General features: G+C 41.9%; 3 protein-coding genes across 3 annotated transcripts; 2 read left to right on the top strand and 1 right to left on the bottom strand.

Annotated features, from left to right (window-relative positions):
* Positions 1–46: 46 nt before the first annotated feature.
* Positions 47–2,199, top strand: hdhd3 (haloacid dehalogenase-like hydrolase domain containing 3). The gene is made up of 3 exons (XM_076156700.1): positions 47–176; positions 663–997; positions 1,687–2,199. The coding sequence occupies exons 2-3, from the start codon at positions 668–670 to the stop codon at positions 2,080–2,082; spliced, it is 726 nt and encodes a 241-aa protein (XP_076012815.1). The 5' UTR covers positions 47–176; positions 663–667; the 3' UTR covers positions 2,083–2,199.
* A 4,711-nt stretch (positions 2,200–6,910) lies between these two features.
* tgfa (transforming growth factor, alpha) lies at positions 6,911–9,733 on the bottom strand. The gene is made up of 4 exons (XM_076156848.1): positions 9,694–9,733; positions 8,860–9,030; positions 7,253–7,367; positions 6,911–7,064 (listed from the first exon to the last, which is right to left on the bottom strand). Exons 1-4 carry the CDS (start codon positions 9,731–9,733, stop codon positions 6,911–6,913), a joined length of 480 nt encoding a protein of 159 aa, XP_076012963.1.
* A 4,103-nt stretch (positions 9,734–13,836) lies between these two features.
* LOC143005381 (solute carrier family 2, facilitated glucose transporter member 11-like) lies at positions 13,837–19,160 on the top strand. Its single transcript, XM_076156779.1, has 11 exons — positions 13,837–13,929; positions 14,613–14,773; positions 15,062–15,186; positions 15,287–15,416; positions 15,532–15,680; positions 15,974–16,158; positions 17,489–17,599; positions 17,789–17,890; positions 18,369–18,444; positions 18,562–18,689; positions 18,939–19,160. The coding sequence occupies exons 1-11, from the start codon at positions 13,843–13,845 to the stop codon at positions 19,158–19,160; spliced, it is 1,476 nt and encodes a 491-aa protein (XP_076012894.1). The 5' UTR covers positions 13,837–13,842.

Genomic DNA, 19,160 nt, shown 5'->3' with positions numbered 1-19,160 from the left:
GCGTCGTTGACAGTGACGTTTCCTGAATAAACTGCCACCTGCTGGACTGGAGGAATTTACAACGCCGCTCTGTCATCACAATGTCACTTTAGCAGGCTAACGTTGCTCAAACCTGCTGTGACCTGCGCTTTAAGCTATAAATTGCTGTGCGTTGCAGTTCTGGAGACCCGAATTCGGTAATACTAAAAAAAACCTCCTTTATTGCAATTATAGTCTTGTTTACTAACATACATTCAAAAAGCTAACCGTTGGTGTTCGTTTGCAAGACGCTAACAGTGAGCTAATACCACACACACACACACACATACATACATACTGAACATAGCCACAGAGAGTTAGCAGTTCATTTTACATTATTTACAGATATGATCAACAAGAGACAACACGAAGGAGCTGTTAGATAATTCTAAAAGATCTGAACTTCTAAAACAAATGTTAACAAAATGTTGGATTTAGTTTTGTTATCACAAGTTGCACCCGTGAAGATAGTTCAAATTAAATTTCTGTGTCATCATCAAACACTTCTATACTCTATACATGTATATCTAAGTACATAGGGGGTATTGGACACATACTAGGTTACATTGGATGTGTTGTTGTTGTTAATAATCACTTCAGAAACTGTAACTTAACATCTTTGTACCTGGTGTGTGTCTGTGCAGGTGTGATGCGTGGTCCACTGCGCTGGGTGCTGTGGGACGTGAAAGACACCCTGCTGAAGGTGCGAGCGTCTGTGGGAGAGCAGTACTGCAGGGAGGCAGAGCGAATGGGCCTGGACCTCAATCACACAGAGGTCAACACTGCCTTCCTAAAAGCTTATCGACATTTCTCCAGCCAGTTCCCAAACTACGGCGTCTCTCAGGGCCTGGATGGACAGGCCTGGTGGAAGGGGGTGGTGTGGGACACTCTGTTCCAGTGCAGGGTGCAGGATCCGGCCCTGCTGAATACACTCGCTCACAAACTGTATCACAACTTCTCCAGTGCAGACAACTGGGAGGTAAAATGACTGTTTTCTTCTTCTTCATCTTAATAAACAGCTTTTAAAATAATATTGCAAATTAAAGTGATATTTCACGTTGGTAGCTATATTTATACACCTTCAGAGTTTCAAGAGCATTGGTCTTTGTTGTTTTAGTTGTTTTGAGTAGTATGAAGTACAATGATCCTGCTATTGTATTTAAATTCTAAGACAAGAAGTCAATCGCAGTGATGTCAGAGCTTGAGTGTGTGTGTGTGTCTGTGTGTGTATGTCTGTGTGTGGTGATCAGTTACTGAAACGTAATCCAAAAATGTGTTGAAGCTTTATAAGTAGATCATGTTTGTGTGGTGTGGTTAGAGTGAACACTGCCCTCTGCTGGTGTTTAAGAGAAGTGTGACTGAATTGTGTCTTCTTCCTGTATGAGAAACAATGATTAGAACAAACCCTTGAATGTTACAAATATGTAGAAATTCAACTTCAAAACATGCCAGCAAGAATAAGCAATGTGTTAAGAATTTTAGCAATTTTAATGTTTCTTCTAAATTGCCTCATTTTACATCAGATCTGTTTATGTAATGCCTAAGTCATACTTGTGTGAAAATGTTGACATGGCTCAACCTTATTTTTAACGCTCTTGATCATTGTTTACAGTCCTTGACTAGGTGTTACTGAAAACACCAAGTTAAACCAGATGTCTCCTTTTTCAGATCTTTCCTGATGCAGAGAGGACCCTCAGGAGTTGTTCTTCTCTGGGACTGAAGCTGGGTGTGGTATCCAACTTTGATCGCCGCCTGGAAGGGATCCTACACGCGTGTGGCCTGCTGTCTCACTTCAGCTTTCTGGTAACGTCAGAAGAAGTTGGCAAAGCAAAACCCGACCCATTCATCTTCGAGCAGGCACTGCAGAAATGTGGCGTACCTGCTGCTAGTGTAGCGCACATTGGAGACCACTACATTAATGATTACGTCGCCTCTCGCTCTGCGGGCATTAATGGATTCCTTTTAGACCGACAGAACATTCACAAACAACCTGATGTTCCCCCTGAGCATCGCCTCAACTCCCTGGATGAATTACCGTCACGGCTTCAGCAGCTCATGGACTGATGCTGAAGTTCATGATCACCTAAGTTTAACAGAATCAAAGCTGGAGAAAGAAATGTATAAAGAAAACTAACTCATGTAAAAAAAACAATAAAAGTATAACTACCATGCACTTTTTCTGGGAGCAATAAATATTTAATTGAGTTGAATTGACTTTTTCATTCAATAACAAAAGCAGATGTATTGAGATACTGATTTTTAAAAAGAATTTGTATTTAATAACTCACACATAAATATCATAGAAGTCAGGAACATATCAGCCAGATTTTGGCTCTATCACTTTCTGCTCGGTTGTTAAATGAGGTCATGTGTCTGGCCGTGTTTGAAAAAATTGAAAAAGAAAGAAACCATGAAGTTTGGTACCCGTCAGCCTGATGAAGCTGGGCCTATATCTTTTAAACTGTAACTCATAGAACCCAAAGTTGTTCCCTTCATTCCTCAGGTCTGTCCTTCTCCATCCACACAGGCCACGCCCATCTGCACCTGACTAGATTTTATATAATACATATATTTTAATCTAATCCTACATTTGAGTCAATTATCACAAGATTCTACATGTAGCATCTCTGGCCTACGCTGGATAAAACTTTTCTCTTTGTGGCTTCAAAAGTTTAGTGGGCGTGGCTAATTCTCCATAAAGTGCGGCAGCTAATGAATTAATGAGTCTTAATGTAACCAAACTCAGTGGACATGTGCACTCACTACTTATGCAAAAAATGCAAAGTAAAGTAAAAGTAAAGTGCAGTTTCGGCAAATGGCTAAACGTAAATGGAGATGCAGTCATTTCACTTAAGCCAAAGACTCATGGGTCAATAGAGTATGTACAGGCAGAGCAGCCCGGTGACTCAGCACAGACATGAGATCATTCAGACAGTAAGCTAAGCTTCATACTGTATTAGTGTACATTAGTGTTAAACCACCCCACAAGTAAAATCCCATTAAAAAGGTGAGGACACAGGAGAGTGGGCAGAGAATCATAAACTGTTTGAGTGGAGAGTGAGTCACACAGCTGATGATGCTTTTAAAAGGGACAAGAGATGACGGAGTTTAAACCAAACTACTTCAATCTCTCGTGCTATAAGAGCATCAACAAATACATGGAGATGGTTTACATTTTCAGAGATTAACTGTTTGACATTGAGCTCATTATCAACAGCTGCCAGTCAAGGACCAGGATCACGTTACAATGTTTCTGTTGCTATTAAGAAGCAGCATGTGGTGATGAAGTATGCAGATTGTTAATGTTGTTACTCCTTTAAAATGTCCTTTTATTCTGCACAGTACAAAGAAAATTTTGTCAAAGCAACCGAAGCTGCTGATCATCATTGTAAATGATTTGTTTTAGTGCTGACTTTGGCAGGTGAGAGGAAGGAGGCAAACTCGGTTAACCCTAATTCCTAAATACTCTTATTTGAAACCATCTGGCAGGCAGATACTGGGACTTTGGGCTGAGGATCATAAAGGCCCAGAAGGACTCACATTTCAAAGCAGAGCTGCAGGATGACACTTATCCAAATCAGATTTAAAGGATTTCCAGAGAATTTCCAGAGAATTTGTTCCATTACATGTGAACTAAACTCCAGTAAGTCTTGATTTCCTCTATTTCACCCTTGTTTTCACTTCATTGAATTTGTTTGCCCTGTTCTCCTTCATACGTTAAAGGAAACGGTGCGTCTTCATGGCACCGCGCAGTAATGCAGCTTAATTCAAAGCTGGTTTTAGTAGCTCAGCCAGCCGGCTCTAAAGGGCTCCACACAAATCCAATTGCAGACATAATGGGATTGCCAAACAGAGATGAAGCCACTCTTGCACAGCAGGGAGCGAAAGGGGAAGAGAAGAAGAGGCGAGGTCGACTCGATGATGAGCGAAATTTAACAAGTGAACAAATGTTTTAACATGAAGAAATATAGTTTCTGTGCAGAAAACCTGCAACAAAAACGTCGGAAAAACACACAAGCAAGAGGCTGAAATGTTTCCTTCAGCTTTGTTAAACTGTGCCTCGGGTTCTGGGCTCCATGTTGGCATTTTTCTATGTCTGGAAATATTCAGTCGACAGGAAAAAATGCAATAGCAGAATGTTAGAATGTTAGAGTCTGACAAAGCTCAAGAAGTGAAGAGAGGAGTTACGCAACGCATCGATCGGGGCGGATCCCACATCGCTTAAACAGCAGATCAACACATCTCACATTAGCAGTGGAGGCAAAATAAATACACAGGTATTACATTTGCATATTTAATTCTTCATTGAAAAACAAATGTGAGGAACAAAGGCTTTCAAATCGTGACAAGGTGATCTGAAGTAAAGGGGTTTTAAATGCATCTACAGTGAGATCAGCCACACACGTCCATGTTATGACTCACATCCCTTGCCTGATTAAATATTAAATATGGAATGTTTGTGTTTCTCTCCGACAAGTAGATCCTGTATAGTAACATAAACATTCATATATATTCTGCAATGCACATATAAGATACTGTAAACAAATCATCTGACATGTAAATGAAAGTTGCCATATCCTCAACATCGTCTTATAAAGTGATCACACTTATTCCACTCTCATGTTCTCAATACACACACACAGACACACACGTTATTTTTTCAATCTAAGTCAGTTTGATATTATTATTTTCTATTCCTTCACCAAGTGTTTCCTGAATATCTTTAAGACTTTGTTTTACACAGAGGCCGTCAGAGGCTTCGTTCATTTTCGTTCTCCTAAAATGTACATTAAATCAGAGGCAAACGCTGTAAACACGCTAACACGACTCTGGACATAAAAAGTGTTGCGTGCACAAATCTTAACAGTGTGTTTCTTTAAAAACAGAAGCTGTGATTTAAGAGCATGCATGAATGTGTCTCTTCCCTTAAGTGCTTGTTAAAAGTGTAAAAATGTGTATTTTGGCATCTTGCATGTGCAGATGCGTCTCTAGTTTAAGTGTCCCTATCATACACTGGAGTGCAGCTGTGGTCAAAGTTGAGCAAGCATTGATAAAAAGTGCAATATATAAATGAATAAAGTGTTTTTCTGGGTTTGCCCCAAATGTCCATATGTGTGTGTGTCGCTGCGTTTACAGCTCACAAATGAAAAACCTCTGATGCATTAACGTGTTCAAGTACAGCTCAGGAATAAAAAATAAAACTGACAAACTTATTTTCTTCGGTAGCAATTTTAGAGTCTTCAAATCACCTGGATCATTATTTATGCCGCAGCATTATCAGCAGCAGCAGCAGCAGCCTCATGATGTGACATGAAAGCTTTGCGTGTGAATATTAATGGAGGATTCCAGGCATTACAGCGGCGAGGCTATTCCATCAGAAGTCAGTCCAGGTAACAATTCCTAATTTTGTCAGGTGAAGTGAGTTCATTCCTTAAAAACAGACACTAAGGTTTGTTTTAAAGCATCAATTTCCCCCCCACCACAATTTTGATAAAATGCATCCGTGCATGTATGTTTCTGATGAAAGTGTGCAAGTTCATTAAAAGACAAAAATAGGAATTGGGGTCCTCTGACTTAAGTAAATATAAGTAGATATGTTTGTCCCACAGCCCAAGATGAATGTTTTTCCTGGTCAACACCCACACAGGATGTTTAACGTCCTCGCAGGTGATGGCTCAATGTCCTCCAAGTCTGCCACACACACACACACACTGAGCTCTGCCCAGTCGCTTCCTCTTATCCTCAGAGTTTGCTTCGTTTTGGTGAAGTAACAGAGTCCCAGTGTTTCTGCAGTCCAAGTTAATGGGAGTAAATGTCATAAGATGTGTAACCTCCCACACACCGAGCAGGCCTACCTGATCCACGTTGACCTCTGGCCTGGTCTACTCCATCCACACATGTGAAAGCCATTTTGGGGTCAATCCAGAGGGTTTGAGGTCCACTGGTTGTTTCAAACAGCTCTTCTGAGGATTCTTCTCAAACCACTGAAAGAAAGCAAAAACAATATTTCCATGATTACTGCAGGACTTTATCATCTTTGTGGATTTCAACCACAACAACACGCATTCTTTAATCTACTCTTATCTCCAAATATCTAGTGATTTGAAAGTGAACCTTCAAAATTATCTATTACGTAAACAAGCCTTATTCTTAAAACTTAAATCTTAAAATTGTATTGTGTTCATTTTGCTTAAAATGTATCTAAAACAGAAACATTTACAGAAACAGAATAAACAGAATATCAGTGAGGGGTTAGATACAATAAACAAAACAGAAACAGTAAACATTTTTACTTTAAAATGTACTGTATTATAAAATATACTGTACAACATACTGCATGGGATATACAGTGTATATATACACAAACTTCCAGGTAGGCAGTGTTTAAATATTTGTCCTTTTTTGCATCTATTGACTGTACATATAGCCTGTGAACTCTAATGAATAGCTTCATATATAATATTGTAAAATGCTAGAGATAACAGAAGCAGGTTGTCTTCAGGCTCAGAGCCGGACTAACTATCACTAACAGTTATTTATGCAGCTCCAAAGTTTAACATAAAGGTCATTCACGCTCACATGTGTATACTGCAGCAGACACTTAAGTACAAACACAGCATGAGAAATAAAGAAAGTACCGCTCTCAGGAGGAAAGCAGGAGGCTCTGTGCTGCAGCATTCTGTTGGATTTCTCTGGGGCGTAGTGATGTGCACGACTCCTCCTCTGACAGTCGCGCCTCCACCAGCAACTGCAGGAGAAACAACCCCACTCAAAATGGCAGAAAACTAAAAACGCGACAAATCGATTCAGCTAAGAGTTCATCGCTGTTCCTTCAATGTCTAGTCTATGTGTCAAACCTACCAACAGGCAGATTAACTGTGTGTGATGTTACTTACTGTAAAAGTGTACAGAACAGCATGACCAGCACACAGCCGATCACACACAGCACCAACACCGTGGCCATAGTCTGCTGCCTGTGATTGGTTGCCACGACGGCGAGCAGATCTGCATGCTCGCACCTCATCCCGACAAAGCCTGGGTGACACCTGGGACACGGAGGGAAGAGAATCCACTCAATGCCCATTATAACTTTACTTTCCTTCCTTTATTCCAGGTTTCCCAACAATCCCTCACCAGTCTAAAATGAAATCCAACGTGCTTTAAAATGCTTCATAATGTTAGTTTTGAACTGAATGACTCAACACTTTTGGGGCGTCAGCATAGATCTACTTACACACATGCGGGCGTTTCCTCCACTATCAGGAAGCGACAAGTGCCATGGAAGCAGAAATGTCTGTGCGAGTCTGGACAGTCGTCAAAATGAGAGCGAACAGCCGCCGCCACAAACTCTGTGAGGTGGGAAGAGAAATCAGATTTAGATACATAAGAGACACATAAGACAGCTGGACCATAAGTAACTTCAATGGATTTGTTCTTCTAAACATTTGAACCTGTTTGAGACGAAACAACAAGGTGATTATGAATATTTAGGAGAATTACTTGAAATGATAGTATAGTTGTTGATTACCAGAGTCAAAGTGAGGTCAGGAAATCAAACGTAACCTCTAACCAACTGTAGAATTCAGCACAGAAATCTGAGAAGTGCACTTAGTAGTAACTCCAGCCCACTTGTATTTTACCTCAGGGTCCATGTATAAAGATCAACAACAATAGTAGGAATTTCACAATCTTCCTCCCTTCTCTCTATCTCTCTCTCTCCTCTTTCCCCTCTTTCTATATAAAAAATAAGCTCCAAAAATAGCCTAAGCCTGTGGAGATCTGAAACGACTTGTTCTAAATCCCAAAGCCCACACCCACGCCACCAAGGCAAGGCCCATTGTTACCACTTGCATGTGGAGTCGTTGTGGTTGCTTAAACTACTGTTGTACCTGGAAGGGACTGATTGAAAAATGGCACTCTGCCATCAAGACAAAGAAACGTCCTGGTGAGACTCTGAACATAAAACTACCCATCAATCAAGCCCCGCTCATCCCTGCAGGAGACTCGCTTCAGAAGAAGAAATTAAAGCCTTACCGGCCTCGTTCTGTCAACAAACTATCTCAGTTTTCACTCCCGTCACACACACAACGGCCACCAGATAATGGGACAAATATGATCTGATTAAATTAACACCCAGACAAGACAGGACATTTCTTACGCGCAAAGCTGTACAGTCAGACAAATTCCTACATAACTGACCCAAACAGACGTCAATGTTTGTTTCCCCTTAGCAGCTGAAACAGATGCCACAATGTGTCATTCAGGGAGGGAGGGAAGGAGGGTGAACGAGCAGACAGATGCATTACCGCCTTCGTCACACACTCCATTCCAACGGTAAATGGGCTTTTGGATTGCAGCCTACATGTATTGTCTCCTTCTTTCAGACTTTGTAAAAGCCCTCTGTTGTCCCTGAGGCATCTGCCTACCAAACTCCTTTCTCTTTCCATGTGATTTTGGCAATAGAATGCGAAAAAAACAACGGCACAGAAAGCAGCCGCATAGGCATGTCAGGTATTTCTTTTCCAGATAATTATACAATACTGTAGGAGCAGTGTACAGATCCCTGAATATGCAGCTTATTCTCCTCTAATTCACCACAACTGCGCTCGCTCCGGCTAAGAGGATCAATTATCAGTGTGCGCCACATTGTCTGCATGTGTTGTGATGCTGCAATTCAACAGAGGAGGGGAGCATTACAGTATTGAGAAAACCCTGCTGTGGAAATAATATTGCAGCAAAAGTGGATGAATTCATGCCATGGGGTAATCGGACACATTTAGTTGGAAACGCAGTGAATACGTGTGTGTGATTACGTCATGACATAGCAGGACTGATACTCACTTTTAACTGGAGGAGCGGTACTAGTGGCATTAGCGGCGGTTGTGGTGTTGGCTGTTGTTGCTGAGACACTTGTGGAGGTGTTGGGAGCGTGAGTTGAGTTTGTATCAATGGGAATGTTGATGTCATAAGTCGTGGTGTTGTTTTGTCCTGCTCCAAATGTAAAAATGGAACCTGCAGGGGGCAAAATAAAGACAATGCCATGTTAGAGGTTAATAAGTGGCAACATAAATCACAACAAATCCTTTTAGGAATAAAATAAAGCACAACAACGTCGCAAAGGTTACAGAAAACTCACCGTTGAGTATGACAGAAACAATAAAAGTACCTATAGGAATATAAAGAATGGTATATTATTGCACCATTTTATCTTGTTTTAGTCTATAGGCTTCAACCTGAGGAAGGGATTCTGTCATTTTCAGCTAGGAACATGTGAATCAGCCCGCAATGTGACACTGATGCTTGATTGAGTATTTGGATAAGAACAAGGTCAAGCATCCACTAAAGGGATGAGACCAAAGTACTATAAATACAGAAGATCCTATGAAGACACGCAACCACGGCCACAGAGAATAGACACCAACACAACTTAGGAAACATATACCAAATACTACAAAAGGTGACGTTTTACTTTACCTGTACTCACAAACCGGATTAGAGGTATTATAGTGAAGGATAAACATGATACAATGAAGCAGTTCATGTGAAATGACTGTGTGTTAATAGACACACGTGATAAAAAAGGAATATTGCAGCCTAGAGTTTGTAATTTTACGAGTTCGATGTGTAATCAAATCTCGCAGAATCACAATAACTTCCCTTGCTAATTGTACTCACCGCTTATGAGAAGAATCGCATCCCAGAAAATCCGATGCATCGTGATGAATGAAGGACTAAATGAGGAGGAACTTGACGGAAACGCGGTCGTGTGTTAAGAGAGCAAACAGCGACCATCGGGGGAGAAAAACATTCTTAATCCGACCAGTGACACACACACGTTTGTCCCGACAGTCCGCAAACGCAATCCGGGTGATTTGTTGTAGGAGATGGGGGCGCAAAACACAACAAATAAGTGTGGGTGAGCTGAGAGACGCGAGATCCTCCACCACGTTTGACTTCACCGCCCAGTGTTCAATTGAGGAAACTCCTGAAGACAGACCTGACAGAGGAGGCAGGCCAATTAGAGAGAGAGAGAGAGAGAGAGAGAGAGAGAGAGAGAGAGAGAGAGAGAGAGAGAGAGAGAGAGAGAGAGAGAGAGAGAGAATTGTAAAAAGTAATCAAAAGCCCAAATTTGTTGTCTATTGCAATATTGTCAATATTGAAATGTCTTGACCCTCCTAGGTCTAACTCCAAGTTACCACACAACAGAGATATCAAACAACTAATGCTCAGATTGCCAGAAATTCACTCATTGATTGGCTGTATATGCATGGTCTCCAGAGTATGATCCCTTTCCCTTTTTTTTTCTTCAGTGTAGGTCATACAGAGCACCGAAGATGGCAATATAAGGGGAGGGTTGAATTTCTATTCCTAATATGGTGGACTGTGTGTTGAAGTATCCTGCCCAGTAGTTGAAGAGCCTGGGGCAAAGAAAAAACATGTGGCTTAAGTTACAGTGAGGCATCGAACATCTATTACATTTGTCATCTACGTCTGTGTACATTTCAGCCAATCTGGCTTTAGAGAAGTGGACCCTGTGCACGACCTTGAACTGGATGAGAGCGAGACGGGCACAGGATGAGGCAGAATGCAGATTGCGCATGATATCGTCCCACCAGTCTATGTCTAGATGGAGTTCGAGTTCAGTCTCCCAAGCAGCCCGTGTTTTCGAGTTAGATAGGTCCCAAGGTCCAGAATACGGCTGTAAATCTCAGATATGGTCCCACATGGGGGTGCCCTGAACGATAGCAGGTCTTCCCACATGAGTTGAGGGGGAGGGGAGGGGAAGTTTTGGAATTTGCTGCAGGCAAAGTGTCTGATTTGCAGGTACTTAAATAATTGGTTAGCAGGTAGTCTGTGTTGAGTTGACAGCTTGGAGAAGCTGTTGAAACTGCCATCAGAGTACAGGTCAAGGAAGCATTGTATGCCTTGGTGGTGCCATGCTGAGAGGGAAGAGTCCAAGAATGAAGGTGGGAACAGGTGGTTGTTGCGTACTGGACCCAGGGGGGAGGCGTTTACGAATTTAAAGTGTTTCCTGAATTGGTACCAAATCATTAGAGTATTACGAACAACAGGGTTCTTAGTGAATTGGGAGATCTTGGTTGGGAGAGACGAGTAAATCAGGGCGGTGGCGGAGGAAGGGAAGGAGCAAGATTGGGCTTCAAGCCTGCACCAGGGTAGCTCAGGGGAATTCACCCAGTAGCGGAGTTTGTCAATGTGGAATGCCCAGTAATAGGATAGGAGATTTGGCAGGGCGAGACCCCCACTGAACTTACATCTTTGTAGTAGTGGTTTGCGGATCCTTGGAGGCTTCGCACCCCAGATGAAGGCGCTGATCATTTTGTCAAAGAGAGTCAAAGAGTCAAAGAAGAGTTTCGGAAGGAATAGAGGAAGGGATTGAAACAGGTAAAGGAATCTGGGCAGAACATTCATTTTGATCACGTTTATTTTCCCAATTAAGGAGAGCGGCAAACTGTTCCATCTAAGGAAGTCAGATCTCAGGGTTGAAGCGAGCGCGGTAAAGTTGGCGGGCAGGAGGTCAGAGAATGAACGGGTCACATTGATGCCGAGATACTTAAACCCCGAGCTACTGAGGTTAAAGGGGAGGTCTGTTTGGCGGAGTTGCAAACTTAAAGTGTTAATGGGGTAACACTCGCTCTTAGAGATGTTGATTTTGTAGCCAGAGAAACTGCTGAATGTGTCAAGGATGGGCAGGACAGCTGGAAGACTAGATATGGGGTCAGTTAGGTAGAGCAACAGGTCATCCGCATATAGCGATAGTCTGTGTTCGATGCCATTACGGATAACGCCTTTAAAGAGAGTGGAAGATTGTAATGAGATGGCCAATGGTTCGATGGCCAGGGCAAAGAGGAGTGGAGATAGGGGGCAGCCCTGGCGGGTCCCCCATTGTAGTTTGAAGTAGTCTGAACGAATATTGTTTGTGTGGACACTGGCCTGTGGTGATGAGTATAATAATCTGATCCAGCTGCTGAGCTTGCTTGTTTCCGAAGCCAAATTGCTTCAGTACTGCAAATAGGTACTCCCATTCTACCCTGTCGAAGGCTTTTTCAGCGTCCAGGGAGATTACAATCTCTGGTGAGGTTACGGAGTGAGAGGAGTGGATAATATTGAGAAGGGTGCAAGTGTTAAAAAATAATTGTCGCCCTTTAATAAAGCCATTTTGTTCTTTCGAAATAATAGTGCGGACGACTCTTTCCAGGCGAAGAGCGATCGTTTAGGCCAAGATCTTAACATCAGCGTTTAAAAGGGATAGGGGTCTATAGGAGCCACAGGCGGTGGGGTCTTTGTCTTTTTTGAGGAGGAGTGCTATTGAAGCTTGACGCAGCGTGGGCCAGATTATCACCGTTTATGCAATGTAAGTAATCAATTGCACCGAAACAAATGTCAAATGTCTCATTCATGCTCCAACTCAAATATTGGTGTTGAATTACATCCATGCAGTGTATTAAATTTATATTATAGCGACCTTCTTGCCAGAAAGGCAAACATTAGTGGAGCAGATAATTAGCACAAATTTTGCTGATAACACTCTGCTTTTTGCAGAGTACGGAAAAGTGTCACACTTTACAGCACTGTAAGGTGTGACATTGGCTTTGTGACCTCAGATGTCACTGTGTGTCAAAATCCCACTCTAAACTAATATCTTTTTGCTTAGTAGCTTAGAAGTGTTTCTGTTTGTGTATTGTGAAAAAACACCTGTACCGTGGAACATTTAAAACAGCCCCATCTGCTGGCCAATAATTATAATGACGGGCACACGTTTCATATATATTGAGCTAAATTTAGCCAGATTTCTTCTGTTACACTTTATATAACAACTTTCACGATTACACACAGCTATTTTATCGAGTGTGTAAATGAAATAGCAGCTAATTCAGCTTCAAGGAAAACGTGTGTTGCAAAATGAAAACACAAAAAAACAATATAATGAAACAAATATTGGCGTTTTAAATGGGTGATTTTCTTATGTCAGGCCACTAGGGGGTGGTATAGCAACGTTGCACCTAAAGCTTAAATGAATGCACAGTTAGATGTCACTAATTTACAGGCTACACTCAAAAGTTTTCTGTTTTGTCAGTGGAGGAGGGGGGCTTTGATCATGACTGTAGACAATAACCTATAAAACAGCTCCGTCTTTGCGGCTGTTGTTTCCATTATTATAAATTACGTTTTACTTTTGACTTTAGCCAAAAAGTCCTTTAGGGTTGTCTTTGAATTCATTATGCTCCGAGTCAGTCCGAATCAATCATTCTCGTCCTGGTAAGACATCAGCTCACTGTTTCACTACCAGTGCGTCAGCTGCGCGGTTTATTGCATAACTGCAGCCGGCACACACGTCTGACCCCCCCGGGTGGAGCTGACGCGACCGCGGCCGCCTGTGCGTCTGTCCCGGTGAGGATATAGTGTATGCGCTGCTGACCCGTGAGCGGACACCTCCACCTCATCCTGCCTCTCGCTGCCGAGTCACTATGACAAATAATGACACACCGAAGGTAAACTAATGTGTTTGAATAGGTCGTTACTTCCCTCTATTCGTTAAGTTTAGACCTGTGCAGAAGCTTCCAAACAGTAAACTGGTAACTGTTTTTGAAATGTAATTGGCGAACTTGTGTTTCTTTCTTGACATTTTATTTTACATTTCAATTGTTGGCTCTTGGATTGTTAGATACATTAGATTAGATCAATGGTAATTTCATTTAATGGCTAACTGGGGAATGTAAATGTTTTCTCCCCAGCTGTTGCTACATACAGTTAATGACTATACTATCTATGTCTATCTGTCTGTATAAACAGAGTCGTACTTGGATGTTGGGGCTCATGGTTGCCTCTGCAGCCATTGGAGGAACCCTTCAATATGGCTACAACCTTGCCATAATGAATGCCCCCACCACGGTAAGCTGTGCCCAGTGACCGTCCAATTCATGGTGTGTGTGTGTGTGTGTGTGTGTGTGTGTGTGTGTGTGTGTGTGTGTGTGTGTGTGTGTGTGTGAGTGTGAGTGTGAGTGCGAGTGCGTGTGTGTGCATTCGTGCATGCAATAATTATTCAATTATTTATGCACAGAGCTGACAGCACTGTGGAAAATGTTCACACTTGTATGAACAGGCAGGTAGTACAGCGGATCAAAGATTTCATGTCACTAATCACTAATTCTTAGTGTTACAGATCAAGTTTTGTTGTGGGGTGTAAAGTACAAATACAGCCTTTTATCTCAATCAACATTCTCCTTCACAACAGCAGCTGCACAATTAAATAAAAGCCCTTAAATTGCACAAGCCTCCGTTATCCCCAATGACTTGTATGTATGTATGTTGATGTACCTGTCGCCCACAGAAATATATGTATGATCCTGTCAGTATACATACAAGAAGAGAAATGAAGCATGAAGTTAATAACAGACAGAAAGAAAACAAACGTGCAAGTCTTCCTTGGCAGGGGTTGATAAGTGTCAGCCTATTGTGTGTGTGTGTGTGTGTGTGTGTGTGTGTGTGTGTGTGTGTGTGTGTGTGTGTGTGTGTGCACGTGGCAATCTCAGTGAAGAATGTTTACTTACAACCTGTCTGCAATGTGTTGACAGTTTATTCAAACCTTTATCAATGAGACGTTTCGGGAGCGATGGGACATCCAGCTGCAGGACTACCAGGTGACTCTGCTGTGGACCATTATTGTCTCTATCTTCTCATTGGGCGGCTTGGCGGGAGCTCTTATTGCTGGGCCCATGACCATACGTTTTGGAAGGTATTATGAGCTGCTGCACGATGTGAGATATGCATGTATGGAAGTTTTGTAGATTACAAATCTGTCTTTTGTCCCTTTGTGCATTATAAAGGCAAATGTATGTGTGGATATATTGGTTACTTATTTAGTGTACCAGCCCTTCTCATGTATACGTGCATGTGACAGAAAAAAGATCATTGATTGATTGATAATTCACGTATTTAAAGTGAGTTTAGGTCTTCAGAGGAACATGTTTAAACCACACTTTTGAATATTGTATCTAATCATGTCATCTTTTTCTGTCCCAAGGAAGAAATGCTTGCTCATGAACAATGTCTTCCTCATGTCTGGTGCACTCTTGGCTCTGACGAGTAGAGCTGCCAAGTCATTTGAGATGATCATTATCTCACGTGTGCTAATTGGAATAAATGCTGGTACGTCCACCCTGAGTGAAACCTCATTTGTTATTCAGTACGAACACAGCAGTGTCAATAAAGATGAAAGTAATGCAACTAATAACTTCATGTTTTGCAGGAATAAGCATGAATGTGCAGCCCATGTATTTTGGAGAAAGTGCACCTACGCACTTAAGAGGTGCTTTGTCATTGTCCTCAGCGGTGTTCACAGCATTTGGAGTGGTGTTAGGACAGGTGGTAGGACTCAGGTATGCATAGGAACTACGCACCTCACACCACTTACATCACATTTTTGTCAGAGCATTCTGAATATACAGTATGTGCCGGAGATTTCAAAAATGATTCTGGCTGATGTATTCATAGAGAGGTTTTGGGCAGTGAGCCGTACTGGCAGTACCTCCTTGCCAGTAATGCCATTCCTGGCTTCATTCAGCTTCTCACCCTGCCGTGGTTCCCAGAAAGCCCCAGATACTTGCTCATTGACAAGGGTGACAAGGAAGCTTGTGTGAATGGTGGGTACATCCAGGACATCAACTGACCTATTATTGGATGTTGACTGTGATACTATTTCTGGAGGTTTCTGTTCCAATTGAACCTCAGGAAACCTTGAAGATACAGATGATTATGTCAAGAGTTTAACCACATTCTGAATCACTGTTCTCATACCAAGATGATCTTACCAGAATTGAACTTGGATATTTAGTCTTGATAATCATAACTTATTGTTACAGAACCAGTATCATAGTCAAATCCACAGTCCATCCACAGCAGAGTGGATCTTACTGTGTTGTTCTGTGTTCTTCAGCTCTGAGGCAGCTACATGGAGGTGAGGTCCAGGATGAGCTGGATGAGATCCTGCAGGAGCAGGCAGAAACAAAGGGCATGAGGCCCAGACGACCGTGGGAGCTTTTTGCTGATCGCAGCGTGCGCTGGCAGCTCATCTCGGTCATGATCATCAGCAGTGCAATGCAGCTTTGTGGCAATGACTCGGTATGCAAAATCAATGCATGACAGATGACAGTTCAGGAGTAATTTCATGTGCTAGATCTTTCAGTAGGTGTCTACTTAGTGTTACTGATACATGATATGTACACAACTGGGCTGGTGGGTTTTTTACAGTATCATATGTGCCTGTAGGTAAAGTTTCCCACTGCCATCCCAGTCTGGCTGATTAGAAATTTGAGACGGTGTGTGTCATCGTGTCATCCTGGGTTTCTTTACATAGCCACAGAACATATTAAATATGTATGCTGATGAAGCATTAGTCCTCACCAAGTATTTCATGTTTTTTTAATGAGGCTTTGTCGTTTGTTGACATTTTACTTTTGTATTTCTGTTTGTCAGAGATGTTGATGCAGACGTTGATGAAATGTCACATCATCATCATCAGAACTCAGGCTGCCTGTTATAACGTCGCTCTGTGTGTTCATGACTTCAGGGAAGCAGTTTTAGGGGTAGACTGGGCTTTGCAGCAGTTATGTAGTAAAAGCTTAGCATAATCAGCTTATAAGCAATTTGAATGTCTGAGTAACACAAGACGTTGTGCAGCACAGCAGTAAGGCCCTGGTATCAAATCCTGTGCTGGCATTTGCTCTCCTGTTTGTATGGAGTTTACATGTTCTCCTCTGTGTGTTATGTTTCACTAGGGAAGCGCAAAGGTGAGGAAATGTTGGTTTTAATGAGAGACACTCACAGGGAAACAGATAAAGACAACTAGAAATGCTGGCAAAGTGAAGAAATAACAGAGGAAACAAACTGAAAAATGGAAATCTATGGCAAGTCAGACACGGGAAACGTAACAGAACTCACGACCAAAACTCAGGACTTAAACTTCTGGCGATAAGCAAGTGGATAAGATGGGGGAAACACAAATACTGGAGTAGACAGGCTAAAGGGAAAACAGGGAGCAACTAAGGAAACATGGATAACTAAATCAGAGAAAACATGAAGCGCAGGTACACGCATCAGATAACACAGAACACAAAGAGCAGACTTAAACAAACCAGAGAACAAGGACTACAATGACAAACCAGACAGTAAATAGAGAAACAAAGATCCTGGCAACAACCCAGGACGACAGGATCACAGGTCCAATTACACAGGTGAAGTTACAAAAACAAGAACAGGAAATACTACAAAATAAAACCGGAAATAATACAAGAAATCCACAAAACACGGGCTCATGATCACTACTGCGCTGTACTGTGGCTGCCCAGCATTCCTCATAGTTAGGATCGATCAAACATGTGATCAAGAAAATGTGAAAAAAACACATTGATGCTCTGCTAAACTATTAACTCTGATGTTCCCTCTCTTTTAGATTTACTTCTATGCATTTTTTATATTTCAAGAGGCTGGAATTTCTGCTGATGCAATCCAATATATCACCATTTGCACCGGCACGTGTGAATTCATTGCCTGCATAATGTGTGTAAGTATTCTGCATTATACTAGAGGATTTGTTATGTAACTGGCTTGAGAACCTCTGAGGGAAACTGAGGCTGTTGTTTGACCTTGTTAAAGCTTTAAAGCTCCGTTTGAATACCTTATGTTTTTGCGTGTGGTGTGTGTGCTGTGAAATGAGTCTGATGCTAACTGAAGCACATTCTGGCATTTTCAGAACCTGCTCATAGAACGCAAAGGTCGGAGGTTCATGCTGATGGGGGGGTTCATCCTCATGACTGTCTGGGCCATCATCTTCACTATAGCACTGTCATTTGAGGTATTTATCTTTAAATTACTGTAATTATGTACCGCTAATGGAGATATTGCATCATATAATTTGATAGAATAGAATAAACAAGGTGTAAATGTTTCATCTGTGCCACGTTCGGCATCATTTTCACATTCCGCTCTTCTTTATTAGATGGAAATGGGAATATACGTGTTAAGCATGAACCATGAAGGAGGATGAAAATAAAACTGAGAATATGTTGGTCAGTGTGCCGGTCAGTCCTCTAGGTGGCATCATGATTTAAGCAATTGACTTTTACCGTCCACATTAGTACCACATGATAAATCATTTGACATGGTTTGATTTCTCTCTTTAAAGACATTGCATGATGTGACCTCAACAAGTCTTTTATATTGTGTTTCCATAGCAATCTTAGAGCAAAATACGCTTAAAATTTATCACACAGTGGATATTTGCTGCTATACAAAAACAAAAACAAAATTATTTCCCCCTTGCATGCAAACAGCACCTGGTAAGTTGGATGCCGTACGTGAGCATGGCGTGCATCTTCACCTACATTCTCAGCTTTGGCATGGGCCCAGGTCAGTTTGACAAGCATTTCCATTATTTAAATGTTCAATACAGCTCCAAACTTCATTATATAGTAGTAATTGGAATTTAAATGAATCTGAGTCTTTATGTTTTATATCCCCCTACAGCTGGAGTGACGGGAGTTTTGCCCACGGAGATCTTCAATCAAGCTGCTCGGCCAGCAGCCTACATGATAGCTGGATCCATGATGTGGATCAACCTGTTCATCGTTGGAATGCTCTTCCCATTCCTCGTGGTCAGTCTATACATCCCTCTCTCCATCCTTTACCTGTTTGAATCGCTTCACCATCCTTTGAAAGTGTACAGTAGAGTGATACATAGAGGGAGATGTACAATTCTCAAAAGGAAAACTTCAAATATCTCTGAAAGCACTGAAACATTTAGTGATCAGTAGTGCATCAGTACTTCCTTACTCAGGGCCAAACCGACTGATATCTTGCATCTTATATTCTGACATATTGTTTGTGTTCTCTTTCTGTTCCAGAGTGAACTGAGTGAGTACTGCTTTGTGCCTTTCGCTGCAGTCTGCCTGTTGTCTGCGCTGTACGTCGGCTTGTTCCTGCCTGAGACGAAGGGAAAGTCGTTGTCAGTCATTACTAGTGAATTCCACAAACTCAACTTCAAAGGCCAGCAGGAAAAAGAATGCTCGTCACACACTCAGGCTGAGTATCAGCTGGGCGAGGTGTCTCTGTCCACGGCGTTGTAG

This window comes from Genypterus blacodes, unplaced genomic scaffold (genome assembly GCF_046128005.1).
Source record: "Genypterus blacodes isolate CSIRO-AG114 ecotype Tasmania unplaced genomic scaffold, CSIRO-AGI_Gbla_v1 ptg000070l_1, whole genome shotgun sequence".
NCBI classification, from domain to species: Eukaryota; Metazoa; Chordata; class Actinopteri; order Ophidiiformes; family Ophidiidae; genus Genypterus; species Genypterus blacodes.
The sequence above is the reverse complement of the archived record's forward strand: the minus strand, read 5'-3'. Positions and strand labels throughout refer to the sequence as shown.

Excerpts from the sequence above, each read along its gene's own strand:
- hdhd3 (XM_076156700.1), top strand. The coding sequence starts at position 668 with ATGCGTGGTCCACTGCGCTGGGTGCTGTGGGACGTGAAAGACACCCTG. Across the intron at positions 998-1,686 it reads CCAGTGCAGACAACTGGGAG|ATCTTTCCTGATGCAGAGAG; the intron begins GTAAAATGACTG and ends CTCCTTTTTCAG.
- tgfa (XM_076156848.1), bottom strand. The coding sequence starts at position 9,733 with ATGCATCGGATTTTCTGGGATGCGATTCTTCTCATAAGCG. Across the intron at positions 9,031-9,693 it reads TGCGATTCTTCTCATAAGCG|GTTCCATTTTTACATTTGGA; the intron begins GTGAGTACAATT and ends TGCCCCCTGCAG. Across the intron at positions 7,065-7,252 it reads GAGGAAACGCCCGCATGTGT|GTGTCACCCAGGCTTTGTCG; the intron begins GTAAGTAGATCT and ends TCCGTGTCCCAG.
- LOC143005381 (XM_076156779.1), top strand. The coding sequence starts at position 13,843 with ATGTTGGGGCTCATGGTTGCCTCTGCAGCCATTGGAGGAACCCTTCAA. Across the intron at positions 15,187-15,286 it reads GCTAATTGGAATAAATGCTG|GAATAAGCATGAATGTGCAG; the intron begins GTACGTCCACCC and ends CATGTTTTGCAG. Across the intron at positions 16,159-17,488 it reads AGCTTTGTGGCAATGACTCG|ATTTACTTCTATGCATTTTT; the intron begins GTATGCAAAATC and ends CCTCTCTTTTAG.